General features: G+C 38.8%; 1 protein-coding gene across 7 annotated transcripts in view; it reads left to right on the top strand.

Annotated features, from left to right (window-relative positions):
- Positions 1-18060, top strand: part of sugct (succinyl-CoA:glutarate-CoA transferase) — a 121484-nt gene that overhangs the window by 3431 nt on the left and 99993 nt on the right. For all 7 annotated transcript variants that reach the window (XM_042399766.1, XM_042399765.1, XM_042399768.1 and 4 more), the window contains exons 6-8: positions 1975-2095; positions 12929-13020; positions 14858-15001. In XM_042399766.1, coding sequence (XP_042255700.1) covers positions 1975-2095; positions 12929-13020; positions 14858-15001 — 357 coding nt within the window. The remainder of the gene's footprint in view (positions 1-1974; positions 2096-12928; positions 13021-14857; positions 15002-18060) is intronic.

The raw sequence follows: 18060 nt of genomic DNA, 5'->3' as shown, positions 1-18060 counted from the left end.
ATAACAGGTGAAGTTATAAAGCTCAAGTCGAGTCCGAGTTTCCATCACTAAGTTCAAGGCGTAGCTTTGGTTTAGGGATGATTTTTTTTTAATATGTTAAAAAAAAGTCATATCATGATAATGGTAATATTCCAACTTGTTTATGTAATGATGTCATACCGTTGCACACAGCAACAACAAACATGGCTGAAAGAAAAAGTAACATGGCTGCCGGCTCCACGGTGGAGGAGTTAGTTCCAACAAGGGGAGCGACCCCACCCCCCAACCCCAAATCCCTCATTCGCGTCTCTGGAAAACCCATAACCATAACGGACTCTTTCAAATTTCTCGGCACACACATCAGTAATGCACTGAAATGGAAGACCAACACAGCTCACATCATCAAAAAAGCCCACCGGAGACTGTTTTTCCTCCGACAGCAAACTCACCTCATCTATAACCGTCTGGTTCGGCAGCCTGGACAGTCAATCAAGCAAAAAACTGCAGTGTATAGTTAAAAAAGCATCCAAGATCGTTGGAAAACCCTTCCCATCAGTTGAATCACTATATAACAAACGTACTATCAAAAAGGCAAATAAAATAATCTCTGACCCCTCTTACCCTGCTCACCACCTGCTCCAGCTGACAGGAGGCGCTATAGATCCCCGTCCACCAAACACAGCTTCTTCCCCACTACCTGCACTTTAAACTGTCATGTCAATGTGTCAATGTTGTGCCAGTCCTGTCTAAAGCTGTTGTTTTATGTGATGAGCTTCCATATATGCTGTACTGAAAGCAAATTCCACAGGTTATTATTGATTGATTGATTGATTGTGGAAGGGGTTTGGTTACAAAAGATCAGATGTACAACAAATCAAAGTAATATGTAATATCCTGCCAGGAGTATTTTATCATATTGTCAAGAATATTGTTATTGCTGAAATACCCTGAAATATTGTGATATTATCATAGGGCCGTATCGCCCACCGCTAGTTAAGAAGTGTGAGAGACAGCGAGGTAAAAATGGGTCGATGATGAAACAGCAAATTAGACATGGTTTCCATAATAATGGTAGTATAAGAAATGAATCAGGTTAGGTCAGGTCTTAACCCTCCTGTTGTCCTCGGGTCAATTTAGATAAATTAAGATTGAAATGTATCCTGACTTAACTTTTACATATACCAGTCTACCATAATCCATCAACATATTTTCCTCTGATCTCAACTATAGTTAAATAATTCATAATTTTTTAGTCAGGATACTGTTTTGAAACCAGTCCAGTTTTTTTGATGACAGCATGGGTCTAAATTGACCCGAGGACAACAGGAGGGTTAATAGAGATCTGATACTTTGTGATAGATAATGTTGTATCTGTGATTGATGTTTGACTCCAGCATCTTTTAGGAGAATATCATCTATATCAACTGTAAATACAGATTAAATATTTTTTAACTGAAAATCATGCCATAAATGTTGAAGTATTTTTTTCAGCCTGGATTAGATCCTGCAGGTCGTTCTGCCCGGCTGCACACAACCGGCTCCACAACATGTTGCCTGTGAGGTGAAACTCAGGGCAAATAAAGTCCATGTAAAGCAGTCGCTGCTGCTCTTTAAGCTCTGAGTGCATGGTGACAACTGAAAGCTATAATGGGCATATTAGAGCTGCAATGATTAGTCGATTGATCAATCAGTTGCCAACTATCAAATTAATCTGCAACTATTTTGATAATTGATTAATTGTTTGGAGTCATTTTTTAAGAAGAAAGTTTCCAAATTCTTTGATTCCAGCTTCTTAAATGTGAATATTTTCTGGTTTCTTTAGTCCTTTATGACAGTAAACTGAATATCTTGATGTTGTTGAGTTGTGGACATTTTATAGACTTAAACAACTGATTGATTAATCTAGGAAGTAATCAGCTGATTAAATGAGAATGAAAATAATTGTGTTGCAGCCCTAAATACTATAAAAGTGTGTTTGTTGTTCATGTGTCTCAGCTTGCAGGAGTGTGTGATGTGCTGGTAGAGAACTACCTTCCAGGGAAGCTACATCAGATGGGTTTAGGATACGAGCAGCTCAGCAGAGTGAACCCACAGCTCATCTACTGCTCCATATCAGGTACTGACTGTTATTCATGTTATACTCTCTGTAACCTCGCTGTTCTGATCCACTGAACCAAAACAACATTCCAAAATGCTCAAATAACCTACAAGATTTTTGAATCGTTTTTTTTCCCCCGAGCATCGAGTGAATCTTTCAAATTAACTGTGAGAGGAAGTATGTAGGATGTAATTAAAATCTGTGGAGGAATCTGCATCCACCAGATTCACTGACACTCAAAGCAGCTGCTTCACTTCTGCTTCACCTTTGCTACACTGCAAACCATCCGTCTTAAGTGTCATTTTTAACCTTTGAGACTTCTTTTTCTGAGAAAAAATGTCTGCCAGAAAGTTTTGGAAACAGGTGAAATGCTGTAATCTCAATGACAGATTCTTTTTCTATAGTTACGAGAAAATAAGTACTTCATAATTCAGAACATGAACGAGTATTATTCTGTTTTTTTTTGCTGTGTGGTTGACAGCATGTTGTCTGATTTATAAACTTGTGACTTTTTCACCTCATGATGACTAAGCTGGTTTCCATTTTACATGAATATTTTATATATTTTAGACTGACATTCATCAGACAATATAAAAACATGTACAGCATTCATTTCTAAGTGTTCTAAGAAAGTTCAGTTATAAGAAACATCAAAAATAAGTTTATTTAAAGGTGCATTAATTCAGATTTTAGACATTAGCTGATGATTAAATGAATATCTGATATGAGAAGAACTCTCTGCCACACTGTGCTGCCTGCAGCTGGTCTGTAGCTCCGCCCTGCCCGCCATCCAGCGAGGTTACAAAGTGGCGTGACTGAAACAGCGACCGGACCGTAGACTGTATCTAAAGATGGATGTAGCGAGGTGTGACGTCACCTGTTGGTTTCACTGGTGCTGGCATTGGAGGCGGGGCCCCATTCATTCCTAAGAAAGATGCTCATTGATGCTCGAAGCCAAAAAAGCAACTTCCTGCTGGAAAGAAATAACCTGGATGCATGAATACTGTGCATGCTCTATGCACTAGAGACTTCTGCTGGTTGAGCCGACTAACTTCCGGTTTGGCCCTCCAGACTTGAATGGGGATAAAATAATTTAATTGTGCAGCTTTTCTAGACTTTCCAAATGTGATCGGACTGAATGGATCAAATTCTGATGGTGAAACAAGTCATTTCGCAGCAGTTGTGAAGCTTTTCCTATGATTGTGTGCAGGAAAAATGCTTTTTAAGCCCCTGTTGGACCCGGAAGTTGTAATTACACGGGTTGGCCACTATGTCAAATTGGCTTCACAGCCTAGCCTTCTTCCTGGGGACTTGGTTTGAAGCCCAGAGTTGCAGCTTCTGGTCGGCGCCATCTTTTCCGCTTGGAGCCAGGACCTTCCAGATAAGGAGTGCGGGGAAACACGCCCCGCTACCTCTGACCAAAGCTAACACTAGCTTACTGGGAACACTGAATGCTGCGCACTTGGGTTAACGTTAGCTACTTTAGCTAAATTGTTCTAACAGGGCAGGTATCATAATCAAGTAACATTAAACTTAGTGAAATATTGCAACTGTCAATCAACACCCACACAGCAGACATCAAAGCTACTATAAGTCTTCAAATCTTATTAACAGAGCAATAATTTCCAAAATGACCACCAGCACACTTGGACCTGAATTTAGAGATTGAGACCAGAATGACTCGTTGAAAACAATGATTGACTCAGTATTTGTAGAGAGAAATTTAGGCTTCTTGAATGGAAGTCAGTTGGAGCAGCTAGCGGCCATCAGTGGCTATAGGTTTACATGGCAGGACGTAGGTTTAGGAAACAGGATGGGAGGGATGTGTTTGATTTGAAGTCTCACTTACTCTTTAGCGGCTGGAAGAATTTAGTTATAGTTGCTTTAAAGTGTAAAATCTCAGAGGTCTCAGTATACTGTACAAGAAGGTAGTAAACATTACAGATGAATAGATTGTAGTAGATGAAAACTCAATACAATAAAATAGAAAATGCAAGAAAAAAAATCAAGAGACAAACGGTTTAATTATTTAACTGTAGGTGAGTGAAAACAGATGGTTTTTAGTCTTGATTTAATGGTCTCAGTGGTAAATTATTCCTCTGTAGTATGAAAATGCTCGTTAATGCTCGGACTCGTTAATCTGCATCCCGTGAGCTGAGTGTACGTGCAGGAATGTAGAGACTGAGAAGTTCTGCCCGGTAGAATAATATTAGTGCATCATAAGAAGACAGAAAAAAAATGAGCTAAAAATGTAAAGTTTTTCCTGATGGTGGCGCTAGAGGGAAGTTCATGGGGTCATGAAATTCTAAAAGGGATGCAGGAATGTGATCAGGACATTATTTAAGACAAAATGTCTTCAGAACATGAAGTTGAAAAGGTTTTATGAGGTTGATATTGGCCGCATCACTGCCAGAGTTCAACACGTAAAGACGTCAGAACTGGCATGGACTTAAGTGAAAATGATTCTGGTTAAAAGGTTTATAATCATGATGTGTTCTATAATTTCTCTCTCTACGCTCCCAGCTGCTGTTCATCTCCTCTCGCTTCACTGATCCGTGTTTTCAGTTGTGTCTGAGGCTCGTTTAAAGGCCCATTACTGTTAACAGGCGGCGTCACGCTCTCCTCAGCGGGAAGTGGCTCTGCTGGCAGAACTGTTGCGGCGGCTGGATAATCTGGAACGGCTGCAGACTCAGAGAGGAACAGGGAAAAATGGGCTTTAATGGGAAAGTCACTGCGCTGGTTGACTAATGTGCTGGCAGACGTTACTGCACGGGTCAACTCACGTTGGATTGGACACATATGAGCAACAGGAACAGATTCTGTCAGAATCATTACTTTTATTAAAGTCAGAACTGACTGAAACAAATAGTGATACTTATCAGTTTTATAAGACATTGATGTTGAATCAACAGTGATTCATGTTCGGTTTTCCGGACAGAAAAGTGATTCATCTTTCATCAGAATCTCACTCGCTGAGGTTGAATGTTTAGAGCTGGTGATGATAGCTGACACATCGCGGTGTGTTAGAGGAGACTAAACATCTATACTATACTATATTAAGATGTTTCAGAAGACAAACATTAAACTGCTAAATCTCCCACTGCCTTTGAACACACCAGCAGCTTGCAAATGTATAGTCCCATGATGATAATTTAACAGTTAACAGAAATGTTGACGATTATTCCTTCTCAACCTGGTTTTCAGTGGTAAAGTAGTGTAGAAATACTCTGTCATTCAAGATTTTACTTAAGTAAAAGTAGAAAAGTGTTAACACCAAAATATGTTTAAAGTACCAAGAGTAAAAGTACTCTTTAAGCAGAATGGCCCCTTTCTGAATCATATATAATATATCACTGGATTATAATTATTGATGCATATCACATCATAATTTAGTTGTTGATTATATTTTGTATTATTAATCTGAATCTGCAAAGTAATTAATAACTAAAGTTGTTCTTTTTCTTGCGTTTCTTTTTCTCCATCAAATACTGTATATAGAAAACACCTGATAACTGCTGCTCCTGATTATTAATACTGATTATATACTGTAGCTGCATCAGATGCAACAGTGACTCTAATAACAATTAAACTATTATTTATTAATGAAATAACAGAATGGACACGATGGAGACATAAAAGCTATAAAATACAAAGCACAGGTACAGTCAGTCTGACGTCCTTTTCAGGCTCAAGATGATTTTATTGGAGTAATTTATGATAATAACTGTACATTATTCTTAAATAAGCCAAAATGCAAAATAAGAAAATGAGAAGATTCATTCAGGATTCAGATTCTATACTCATGTAATATTTTTTATGTTGTGAATAAATATGTATAAGATCAGAGCTGCTGTTGGTGCTGTTATTGTTTTTTTCTAATCTGCAGTATTATTAATATTACAGTAAAGCTGACAACATGAAACAGCCGACTGTTCCTGTTAGCGTCCCGTCAGATCAGCTGATCAGTCACTCAAAACACATCTTCTGAAATTCTGAAAATGCTGGTATAAACTGATCTCCTCTCCTCATTAAAATCAGTTTAAAGTCATGTTCAGCTGCAAAAATGTAAATGTTTTCAGTCATGCAGTTCTCCGACAGAGCCACTAGATGTCACTGGACTCCGCAGTAAAGACAGACTCAGTAAACAGACTGAGCTGCTGTTGCTTCTCTGCAGTGACACACAGCAGATGACACGACTTATTTAACTTCACACTGTTTCATGTTGGATTTATTGAGGCTTCGACAGCGGAAGTTTCTGCCCAGAAACACACGTTTACCAGCCTTTTTACAGTGCGGCCTCTGTGATCTGCACTGTACTGTGTTCTTTGTGTTTTCATGGGTTTTTTTTTTTTTTTTTTTGTAGTTTGTAGCATAAGTTCTTAATTTCCTTCAGATCAGCAGGGTCTGAAAACTGCACCACAACTGTCATTCACCCTCCAGCTCTCTGTGTTGAACTATTCTTTCTCTCTTATCTCGTCTCTCAGTTCAGTTTTCTTTATTGGCGTGAACGATAATAAACCGAGACAGAATAATAAACGTGGGTCAGTGGTGACAGACGCCTGATGGTTCTGGACTATGAAAGCCACAACACTGACATGTGAAAGTGCTGTGATACGTAATATGAACAGACAAAACCCTGATGGTTTATCTGGTCTTACAGTCTTGCCAGTAGTGGTGATAAAAACGTCTGCTTGTTCTGAAGGTGATGTTAGAAGAAAGGTTCTTACTAAGGCTGCTTCCTAAACGTTGATGATTTGATGCATCAGCTGAGGAGCTCTGGAGTGGACTCGTGTTTTGTTACATATAGTGATTGCATACAAGATAAGATAAGATAAGACTTTATTGAACCCCAGAGGGGAAGTTTGCAGTGTAGGGAACAAGCTAAACAGATCAGATGTGATGCAAATAAAATAAGAAGAGAAGTGAAGTAAATGGAATTCAATCTATATACATTATGAACATTACAATACATAGCCTACATACATGACTTGACTTGTGGATGTAAAAATAAAAAAGTTGTGCAAAATATGTGCAGAAGTGGGTTTGGTAGGTGTGCAGTGATGTATGCAGCAACGTCTCTAAATGACATAAATACTCCTCCTCTACCGCTCAGTGTGATCCATTCCTCGGCTGACATCGCTGTCAGCAGCCGATCAGGAGAGTCGCAGGACAGTAACACCAGGACGCACACTTTTTATTTAAATGTATTTAAATCATATCATCTTCAGTTTTAATATTTCAGTCAGTAGAAGCATCACATATCATTATAAAGGTTTGGAACAAGCTGATACTGAATATGTTTTTATTGTCTGATAGTGAGGAACGTCATTTGATGTCAGCACACCAATATATACTGCATGATATGATATGATGTGATTTATTTATGGATTACAGACACAAAGTCAAACATGCAAGAGATAACACGTTACAGAACTGTGCAAAAGTTTTAAGAAGTAAAAGTAAGTGAGGATGCTTTCATGAATATTGTTTATTCATTGATGAACTTGATCCAAAGTTGATTAAACAGCAGAAAGATAAAATAAATCAATATTTGGTCTTTAAACCAGCAGCAGTTCTCAGTGTTTCAGGTCGGTTGTTCCTACATCTTGGAGAAGTTGCCACAGTTCTTCTTCTGTCTCTTCATGTTAATCCCAGACTGACTCCATGATGTTGAGATCAGAGACCATCTGCTGCAGGACTGAAGATAGTTCTTTATGATGTTTGCACCATCAGACGCCTCCTGATGGTTCTGCATTATGGAGAAGAATCTAAACATCTAAAGGGCCTTAAACATTTTGCACGGTACTGATTTTAAAGTGTGTGACGTCCCAGTGAAAACTGTACAAAGTGACTTAATGTATGAGTGAAAGTGCTGCTTTAAAAAAGACAACAAACATCAATAGTTTTTCTGACGTCATTAAAAGTTACCCTATCTAAATATTACATATGTAACTCAAGCCTTCGTTTGGTGGATTTAGATTTGTTAATTAATTACTATGTAGTTGTCTGAATTTGTGAATATAATTCAGATTAAATTAGGTTTTCATTGACATTTTCTTAATTTGAAGAGTCAGTTTTCCATTTGACACTAAGACCTTGCAGCTTGTGTGGCTGCTGTCGCTTCGTTCAGACTGCAGGAAAAAGTGGCTCAAATCTGATTTTTTTGCTCATATGTGACTCAGATCTGTTTATTTTTCACAACAGTGTGAACAGCACAAACCACATGGAATCTGATCTTTCATATGTGGTCCTAAATCAGATACAGGTCTGATTTTTTGCAGTGTGACTCAGTCTGAACAGTCATATCAGAAGTCATGTGACATTAACGTCACTGACGGGAGTCACTGGGTGAAATAAACATGAGAGACAGCTGTGATGGAGGAAGTCAGTGGAGACGGTGACGTGTTGGACTTCATCAGTATTTAAGGTGACACTTACAAGAAACTTCTAAATGAAACCGTAAACGCTGACTTCAGTAGCCTCCATGTTTACTTCTGTAGAGCAGCGCGCTGCGTGTGACGTCTTTGTTATTGTTGTGTTGCAGATGTGGGTCAGTTCAGGACTGTGACCAGTAGGGATGTGCAGAGATCCCAGTATTTGTATTTGTATCTGTACTTGTTGAGGCATATTTGTATTTGTATTCGAATAAAAGTGGAAAGAGGTTTAAAAATCACATTTTCGTTTTAATTACGCTTTTAATTTTAGAAAATGAAAGCGTTACAATAAGTGTTCATGAATAAACTACCTAACACAGAAGGTCTCCACACTCTGGAACTGGACTCTCCCAGATCATCGATGACTGCGCTGACTGCTGAGCTAAAACTTTACTTTTCTTCCCAAAAACAAATAATTTTAAATATATTTGTAGGAAACAAATATTCAAAAAATAAAACTCATTATTTGTGCTTTGCCGAATAATGTATTTGTATTCAGGCTCACCCCTAGTGACCAGTTCACACTGGAATCTGATATTGGTCACATTTAAAAAATAATGTGAACAGCCAAACAACAAAAATTGGATCAAAGCAATGAATCCAAATTGAGCGCTAAGGCTTGCAGTGTGAACATCAGGACAAAGATCTCACTGTTGTTGTAGTTTATGTTTGTAGGGACTGAATTAAAGCACCAGTAGCTCAGAGTGTTAATCACCTCATGGCCCGGGGGGAGAAACTGTCTTTGAGCCTTGACGTCCTGCGTTTCAGACTCCTGTACCGTCTGCCAGATGGCAGGAGTGTGAAGAGTTGGTGCTGGGGGTGGGACGGGGTCTTTGATGGTTGTTGTGGGCCCTTCTGAGGACTCTCTGTCGGTAGACATCCTGCAGCGATGGGAGGGCCGCTCCTGTGATGTGCCGGGCTGACTCGATCGCTCTCTGCAGGGCGTTTACAGTCTGCTTGTGTGCTGTTTCTGTACCGTGATGCTGCTAGTGAGCAGGGTCGCAATGCTGCACCGGTAGAAGCTGCAGAGGAGAGTTGAAGCGTCCTCTAGAAGTAGCTTCTGCTGTGCCTTCCTGAGCAGAAAAAGAAGCTAGAAAACTATTTTTTTTTCAACATCTCAGTCGTGCTACAACGCAGATTTTGTCCGACGCTGCACCGTGAGAAACTTTTTATAGTAACTAACTGGCAGCAATTGACAAGTAACTTACTGTAAAAATAAATTACAGAATGTTCATTGCATTTATATTTATAGTAGCAATATTGTAACTGTAAAATGATATACAGTAATTAAATGATACTGTATCTACAGTTACAGTAATTTTATGTTACTGTGTACTTGATTACAGCATCAAACGTTTTTTACAGTAAAGTAGATCACAGTTAATCATGTGATGCAGTAAATTTTCAAAGCACACAGTACAGAGCCGACTCTTTAAACGCACAATATGTAATTTCAGCCGCTAGGGGTCTCAACCAAAACAATACCAAAAGACGGAGTGTGGTGACGGTGTGAAGTAGCAAGGGATCATGGGAGTTGTTGTCTTCGTTGTTAAATAACCAGCTTCACCGGGATAGGATTACTCCAGTGTTCATCATTCAGGATGTTTTTACCTGCAGAGGTCTCCTCCTCTCCAGAAACAAACGGACACGCAGATTAAAATCGTTAAAATACTAATTAAAGCTGTTTCACCTAAAAAAATCAATATTTCTCTGACGATGTTTGGTGACCAGCGGACTTCCTGGAGGGGCTGTTAGCCGAGCTGCTGCTAACGTTTGTCCAGTTTATTTCTCTGATAACTTAAGATCCAGACGTCCAATGACTAAAATCCTTCTTCCAGCTAAAAGATATAGTTAAAAACCACCTAAATTTATCATGAAAATGTGTCTTAAAACTGAATAAAAGTCCATTTATAACAGTTTGTGTGGAACAACCACAACGCCGATGTATTATCTTGTATGTGTGTAAGTTACTCTTTGGTAGACGCCATTGTAGCGGACAAACACAGCGCCGCCGTATGCATCTGGTGCGTGTTTACTCTTTGGTAGAGGAGGTATGACGCCATCGACAGGCGACCAAATGAAACGGTCCGTTACTTTGATTAAATTACAGATTTCTCTGGGTTTGAACATCGTTGGAAACATTTGGGATAATGTAAGTACACAACTCAACAACATATATAACATAGGTCTAGTTGTTTTTAGACATCTTAATGCAGAATAATTACATATTATGGCTTTAAATGACAACTATTGATTGTTTATTGTTGAACAGGAACAAACATCTTTATTTATTGTCATTGTGTGGAAGGAAATCTTCCATATGGCAGGAATAGCAACGCTGAATAGTGAACTGCTGCACTTACATCTGCGGTGCACAGTGCAGAACAAAACAAGCAGAACAAAATAAGTTGTTTTCCCTTAATGACATGTTGGAGGTGCTCTGGTTCACACAGCGTGCAGTATAAAAAGAGCCTGCAGCTCCTCATGTCGTCATTTTGACTTCATCCTTTCAGTCCCCAGTTTCTCTGCAGCGTCTGTCATTGGACACTCTGCTCAGATATGACTGTTAGCTAACATTTACTGACTGTTGTCTGAGAGAGATAAGAAAACGCAGCGAGGACTTGATGTAGAGGAGTATTGCGTATTCTGTTCAGGCTCTTTTTGTCTCAAATCTCAAAAGTTGTCTGGGGCACGGAAATTATTGTCGTCCCAGCTTTATCACTCCCACATTTTTGTCTTCCTCCTCCCATCCTTTAGGAAAAAAAAAAAAAAAAAAAAAAAAACTGCATTACCCAGGAGGCCTCATTAAACTGCAGCAGCTGGATGCAGGACTCTTGAAGTGGGCAGATTTACAGCGTGGTTTCATCCTGAGCTGTCTGAAACAGAGCCGGACGCTGCATGGATTAATGTCCTCCCGCAAAATTGTAATTCCTGTCAGTTTTTACTAAAGAGCAAATATTTCTTTCTTTCAGCAGCAGAGAGTTTGTTAAATGGATCAGAAAGCAGATTTCATGACGTGTTTGTGTTGGTCTCGGTGTTGGAGTTTGATCAGGTGGATCAGATTCATGTTTGTGCTTCTTCATAACAAAACACTCTCTGTGTTTTATATTCCTGATGAGCATTTTCCTTCAGAGCTGCAACGATCAGCTGAAAACTCATCAACAAATACTTTGATAATAGATGAATTGTGTAATTTTCAAGCAAAAATACTTGATGGATATGAAACTCAAATGTAAGAATTTGCCGCTTTTCTTAATCAATGAACTGACAGAATAATTGTGAGCTGCAGCTCTAATTTCCTTCCTTTCCAGACAACCAGAGATAATCCATCACAGTCACTGTTTAGACAACTTTGTTATTTCTACTTTTTGGTTTTTGTGTTGAGTGTTATTATTACTACAATTATTATTACAATGATTACCTTCAGGAATATATCACATTTCATTTCCCATCATGTCTCACCATAAAAAAAAGTTTGTTTCATTTGAAACTTACAACAGCTAATTAAATATAAACACATTTTTATTCTTCTTACTGATGTCATTTGTTCATATTTGTTTAATTATGTGGTAATAAACAGAACAGTGATACAGTCATACAGAATAATCTCTGTTTATCTTCTTATCAGTTTTAATACTTCAGTGACTCTTTAAAGACCTGAAGGTTTCTACTGCAGCAGCGTGTTTTAGTGGTTCGGAGCATTTTTTCTTTTTTTTTTATCTTTTTCATTTAATCTTTAATTTTCAGGCGATGGAGCTCCAGCTGCTGAACGTCTGGCGCTCTGCAGGTCTGATGAAGACACTTTGTTGAACAAGCTTGTTTACACTTTTTCTAAAACATTTTTACACACCACACATCTAATCTGTGTATTCAATCCTTATTTGGATGAAAAAAACTTTGAAAATGCTGCAGAGAATTAACTTTTTACTGGTGTGTGGACAGACTTTATGGAAGTTAGTCTGCTGCATGTAATTATAAAGTTTTTCAGGTTTAATTACACAAGTTTAAACATCGTTAAAGTTCATTGCACTGATTTCACTCCATAACTGCACTCGAGTTGTCCACTTTCTGTATTTTATCTGGGCGTGTGATGCAGAGAGCAGTGAACTGTCAGAGTTAAAAGCTGTGTGGGTTCGTCCAGTCAGTGGGCTGGTTATCATTTTAAAAGCATTTATGGGAATGTTTTTGTTGATGTGAAACGAACAGAGTCTGGACTCTTTAGGAAATCAATCTGGTTGTTTAGTCAGAGCGGCAGACTCAACACGCAGCTGGAATGTAGTTTTCCTGGAAGAGGAGACGCCGAAAGGACAACGGTTTGATTCCCTGCTGTGTTTCCTCTCAGGTCAGAGAGAAACCAGCCCACTGGCACAGAGGCAATAATCTGTGTTTGTGTGTGTGTGTGTGTGTGTGTGTGCAGGTTACGGACAGACCGGTCCTCAGTCTCAGAGTCCAGGATACGACTCCATCGCCTCCGCCGTGTCAGGGATGATGCACATCACCGGGCCCGAGGTCAGAAATATCAATCCATCTGTTGGTCCAACATTTTCCTCCAGAGTGAGACATCACAATAACTGCTTGTTTGACATCTCCTGATCTCTGTCCTGCTCCTCAGAGGATGAACCCTGTAGATTTTATTGACCTCTCCACACTTTTCTCCACTACTCAGTCCCTCCAGGAAAATGCGATTTTGCAGTCGTAATAGTGAACACAAATACAAGAAATCTCTGCAATATTTGCAACTTTTCTGCATGAAATGTTCAAATCAACAGCTGCTTGTGATTCGGACCAATCGTGGCGTTTGGTGTGGCGGTAACTGACATCATTCAGGTTGAAGATGGACAAATCTCACCTGCCAACAAACATGATGCCGAACAAAACTGTTCCCAAATGTTCCCAGATGAGGTTTGATTCAGTGAGTCAGAAGAAGACAAGCTGATGTTGTTCAGACATAATCTGCCTCAAACATAAACATCAAACTAGATTTTTATGTTGATGGATTTATTTTATTAGACTGTGGAGGGAAACTGTTTTGTGCCCCCTGTAGAGTCCATTATAGACGACTACAAGGAGAAAATAGGTCATTTCATATCCTGATAACGATACATATCATGATATAGCACATTTTCTGTAAATTCAATGAATAAATACCTTTCTTAGGTACGAACTCCTCGTTGGACTCCTCCATGTTTGTTTATGTCGTCTTGCCTTCGTCCTTTGCCTTACATCCGACTGTGCGGAAGAACGGAAACGTCGTCAAATGACGAAAGATATCGCCGTGAAGAGTGTGATTTACGACACCACGATATAAATGATATAACATAAAATGAAACGATATACGTTTTTCTATCGTCAAACAATATATATCGTCATATCGCACAGCCCTACCGTCACCTGAATATGAATAAACCATGTAGGCAAATCACTGATTTATTTATATCATATAATATATGCTGTATAACGACATTATTGACTGATTTTATTTGCTGCTAATGTTGAGCTGAAGGTTTATTTATTAAAGGTTATAAATGGAACTCAAGTACAGTATTTTCTTGTTTATAGAACTTTGAGTCCTCATGGTTCTCATGTTCATAAAATACATTAAACATTAGAGCTGAAATATAGATGTTTCTGTGATCTGCAGGATGCTTTTTATCCAAGGAAGTGATTGCAAATGACTCTTCACTGGTAGTAATATAAAAAAATCACATTATTTCTTGCAGTTTTTCCCAATTTCCGCAATTTTACCACAGATAGACCACAAATAGAGCGCATAAAACATCAGAAATTATATTGCAATTTTCAAGAAAAGCTGCTGCAAAATCAAAAACAAAAACATTTTTGGCTGCAATAATCACACTAAAATACTCCTGCAGGGACTGAATACTGGTAAGACTCTAAGGGGAATTATTCCTAGTCAGTGGAGCCTTTGAATGCACCGAGCCTGTTACTAATTATCGTTAGGGTCGCCAGAATTTTTTGAATTTAGTGGAAAATTAGCTTGCAAATGTAACAGCTGTTCATCTGATTTACACGAAATGCAGTTAAAAACTGTTTTGATGTGTGTTGTTGTGCATACCTGGAAAGAAATGGAGTGCAAAATAAAGTGTTTTCTCCTTAAAGAGACAGGAGCTAAAACGGCCTGTTTCAGACAGAGGCTGAACTGAGGGGCTGCATAAAGGACCAGTAGAAGATAAATAAGGAGTTTTTAACTGGAAATGATGCAAAGTTATTCCAGTAGAGCCCCAGAATATAAATATAGAGCTGGAAATGTGCTTTGCTTCCAGTCCCATACTTTCTCTTTGCCCCCTCCCCCTCACTTCCCATGATGCTTTGTTTCTGTTGGCAGGATGGGGAGCCAGTGAGGCCGGGAGTCGCCATGACAGACCTGGCGACGGGGCTGTATACACACGGAGCTGTCATGGCCGCCCTGCTGCAAAGACACAAGACGGGAAGAGGAGGTTATATCGACTGCAACCTTCTGTCCTCACAGGTAAAAGCAGAGTGTGTTTGTGGTTTGTTTTTTGAAACTTTTCTGTATAGTACACTTAACTGAGGATGCAGTGTATTGTGGGATTTCCTGCTGCTCTTAATCAGTGATGGAAAGTAACTCAGTAGATTTACTCAAGTACTCTATTTATGTACAGTTTAGAGGTATTTGTACTTTACTTGAGTATTTCCATGTGATGCTACTTTCTACATTTCAGAGGGAAATATTGTACTTTCTACTCCACTACATTTATTTGACAGCTTTAGTTACTTTTCAGATGAAGATTTGACACAATGGATAATATAACAAGCTTTTAAAATACAACACATTGTTTAAGATGAAACCAGTGGTTTCCAACCTTTTTGGCTTTTGACGTCTTACAAAAAGCAGTGTGTAGTCGGGGTCACATTTCACATGTCTATGAGTTGTTAACAGCTCCACCAAATAGTGATTTTTCCCTCTAAACTTCTCACATGCTTTCATTTCAATAAATGTTCAAATGATCCAATATTTCAGCAAAAATCAAAGATTAGAGAAAAAGTCCAAAAACTGAAAACAGATTTGTGTATTAGAACTTTGTTTTTTCTTCTTTCCTCTCCCATTAATCATCTCACCACCCCTCAGATTTATCTGCTGACCCTTTGGAGGGGCCCGACCCCTAGGTTGGGAACCACTGGACATCAGTCAAGCTCATAATACTTATGTACTTTTACTGCAGTAGGATTTTCCATGCAGGACTTTTACTTGTAATGTAGTAATTTAACATTGCATGCAATAAAACAGCAACAATATCCATAAATCTGTACATGTAGTCATGCAAAGCAACACGAGACAGTAAAATATCCAAAACTAAAACAAAGCAATACTGATTATAATCATATTCTGACATATGAAGTCATGCAGACCCACAAGAAGCAATAAAACAAAGATAAAATGCAACAATTATAACATTAATCTTGATAAAATGAACAGGCAGCAGGACAAAAAGTTACACTTTCTGCTTAAAATGCCAAATATAAATAGAAAATATTCTTGTTTCTTCAGGCACATGTGCTGGTTTACAGTGCTGAGTTCAGGGTGTGCTGGTAAATTACACTTCTGTCACTTCCTGTCTGCTTCCTTCCTGATCAACGGGGTGTTTTTGACATTACAGATAAGCAGAAATGTCACTGCAGCTTCTTGTGCTGTTTACAAGCTAATAACGAATCCTGAAGACTTGCAGGTATTTAAACAAGCCGCTGATTTATCCTGAAAAGTCCGAACAGTTTAAAACAGAGTAATCAATATTTCCCTGAATGTTTTTCACTGTTTAAACAAATCAAACGATTCGTAATCCTAAAACCGTCGGGGACACGCAGACGGATGGGATCACATGTCGTGTTGGACTCTGAAGCATTCGAGACACCCAGGGTGCGTTTGATTTGTCGTGTCAGGACGTACTGCCTTTGGGTGACAGTGTTGCTTTAAAAACATGTTTTATGTTTTATATATTCTCATTTTTCAACTTCTTTCGCTGGGAAAAGACGCCGCGACACAACCCAGTTCAGCTCATTTCAAAACTTTATGAGCCTCCGGAGAGAAATTTAGTTCGCAGGCAAAAGTTTAAATAAAAACACAGTTTCCTGTAGGAAATGTTGGTAAAAGCAGCTCCAAGTGTTCATGTTTTCGACTTTGATAGTTAAAAAAAAAGTTGTGTAATCATGACAGCAGGCTCATCTCCTCTTTAGTCCTCAACAGCAGATCTTCAAATTCCTCTCTGACATGAATTTGTTACAGCTAAAAAGTTTCAAAAACAAAAAAAGTTAAGTAAAAAAATAAAAATATGACTCTCAAAATGAAAAAAAGCATCATCTCAACCTTAAACTAAATAAGAACAATAATGATTAAAACATCAAATTAAAGGCAAAACTTGATTTTATGTTTCCTTAACATTTCCTAGAAAAGGAGCTGATATGTTTCTGTAAATTCAAAGAAAGTTTCCTGGAAAGAACTGGTGCTAATTACAGAGAAAACAGAGACAGTGCTTAATTGGTTTTCCAATTAATTACTGCCCAATTAATTGCTCATGTTACCTAGAGCAATAATGTAGGGAAGTTTCAGTAGTTTCACAATTAGAAACAAAGCAAAACACATCATTTGTCTACAGGTAAGTGTACATTTAATCATTGTTAATTGTTGTTAATAATTGTTGTGTATGAAGATATTAAAATAAAATTCTGGGCTGTTGGATTTAAAGTTTTTGCAGGCGAGAGATAAATAGATGAATGTAAAAAGTGAAATGCAGGGCTGTGATTGGTTTTGGAGTCTGCGAGGTCTTAATCTCTGCGGTCGGCTCCCAGGGGCTGCTACACATAAAATACCCACAATCCACCTCTCCCCCCCCCTATATCCCATGATACATTCCTGTATGAAGTGCTGCGACCACAGGCACGTCGGCCACAGAGCGGTCGGACTCGGGAGGGAGATGAACAATGCGAGCACACAGCCGCATGTGGATGTGGATCCATGTGGACGGGTTTAAGTTTGAGTTTGGTTTGGCTGTCAGGGGAAATTTAATCATTACAAACCAATCACAGTTGCATCTCTACAAGCCGCCTGCAGGTCCTGAAAACAGCTTTAAACGTCAGGAGAAGCTCCACACCAAAGGCTGAAAAGTCATAAGTCTTTAAGTTCAGCTTTAAATGTCTTAAATTGTTGTGGTTTTGTTGAGGAAATGGCTCAGTCGTACTGAAAAATACCAACTTTTTGAAGATAAGAAGCACTTTGCCAGAGTAGTTCTGTCCTCATGAAGCTTTTTCTCTTGTAAAAGTGAAACATGAAATATCTCCATTAAAGCAGCGCTTAGATCTCACATCGCTGTGACCTCACCGAGGTAATTATTCATTCTTTTAATGAGTCACATGCTCGTTCCCTCCTGATTTTCTGTTAATTCTCAGCAGCTCTGCAGATTCATCAGGACTCTGTAAAGATCTTGGAGACATTTGGATGTTACACGAGCTGTCAGGTCATCCTGCAGGTTAAATCATGGATGTATAATAAGAGCTGGATAGGGCGCCGCCGCT

The sequence above is a fragment of the Thunnus maccoyii genome, chromosome 21 (assembly GCF_910596095.1).
Source record: "Thunnus maccoyii chromosome 21, fThuMac1.1, whole genome shotgun sequence".
In the NCBI taxonomy this organism is placed as follows: Eukaryota; Metazoa; Chordata; class Actinopteri; order Scombriformes; family Scombridae; genus Thunnus; species Thunnus maccoyii.
This window is presented reverse-complemented; position numbering and strand designations above follow the sequence as displayed.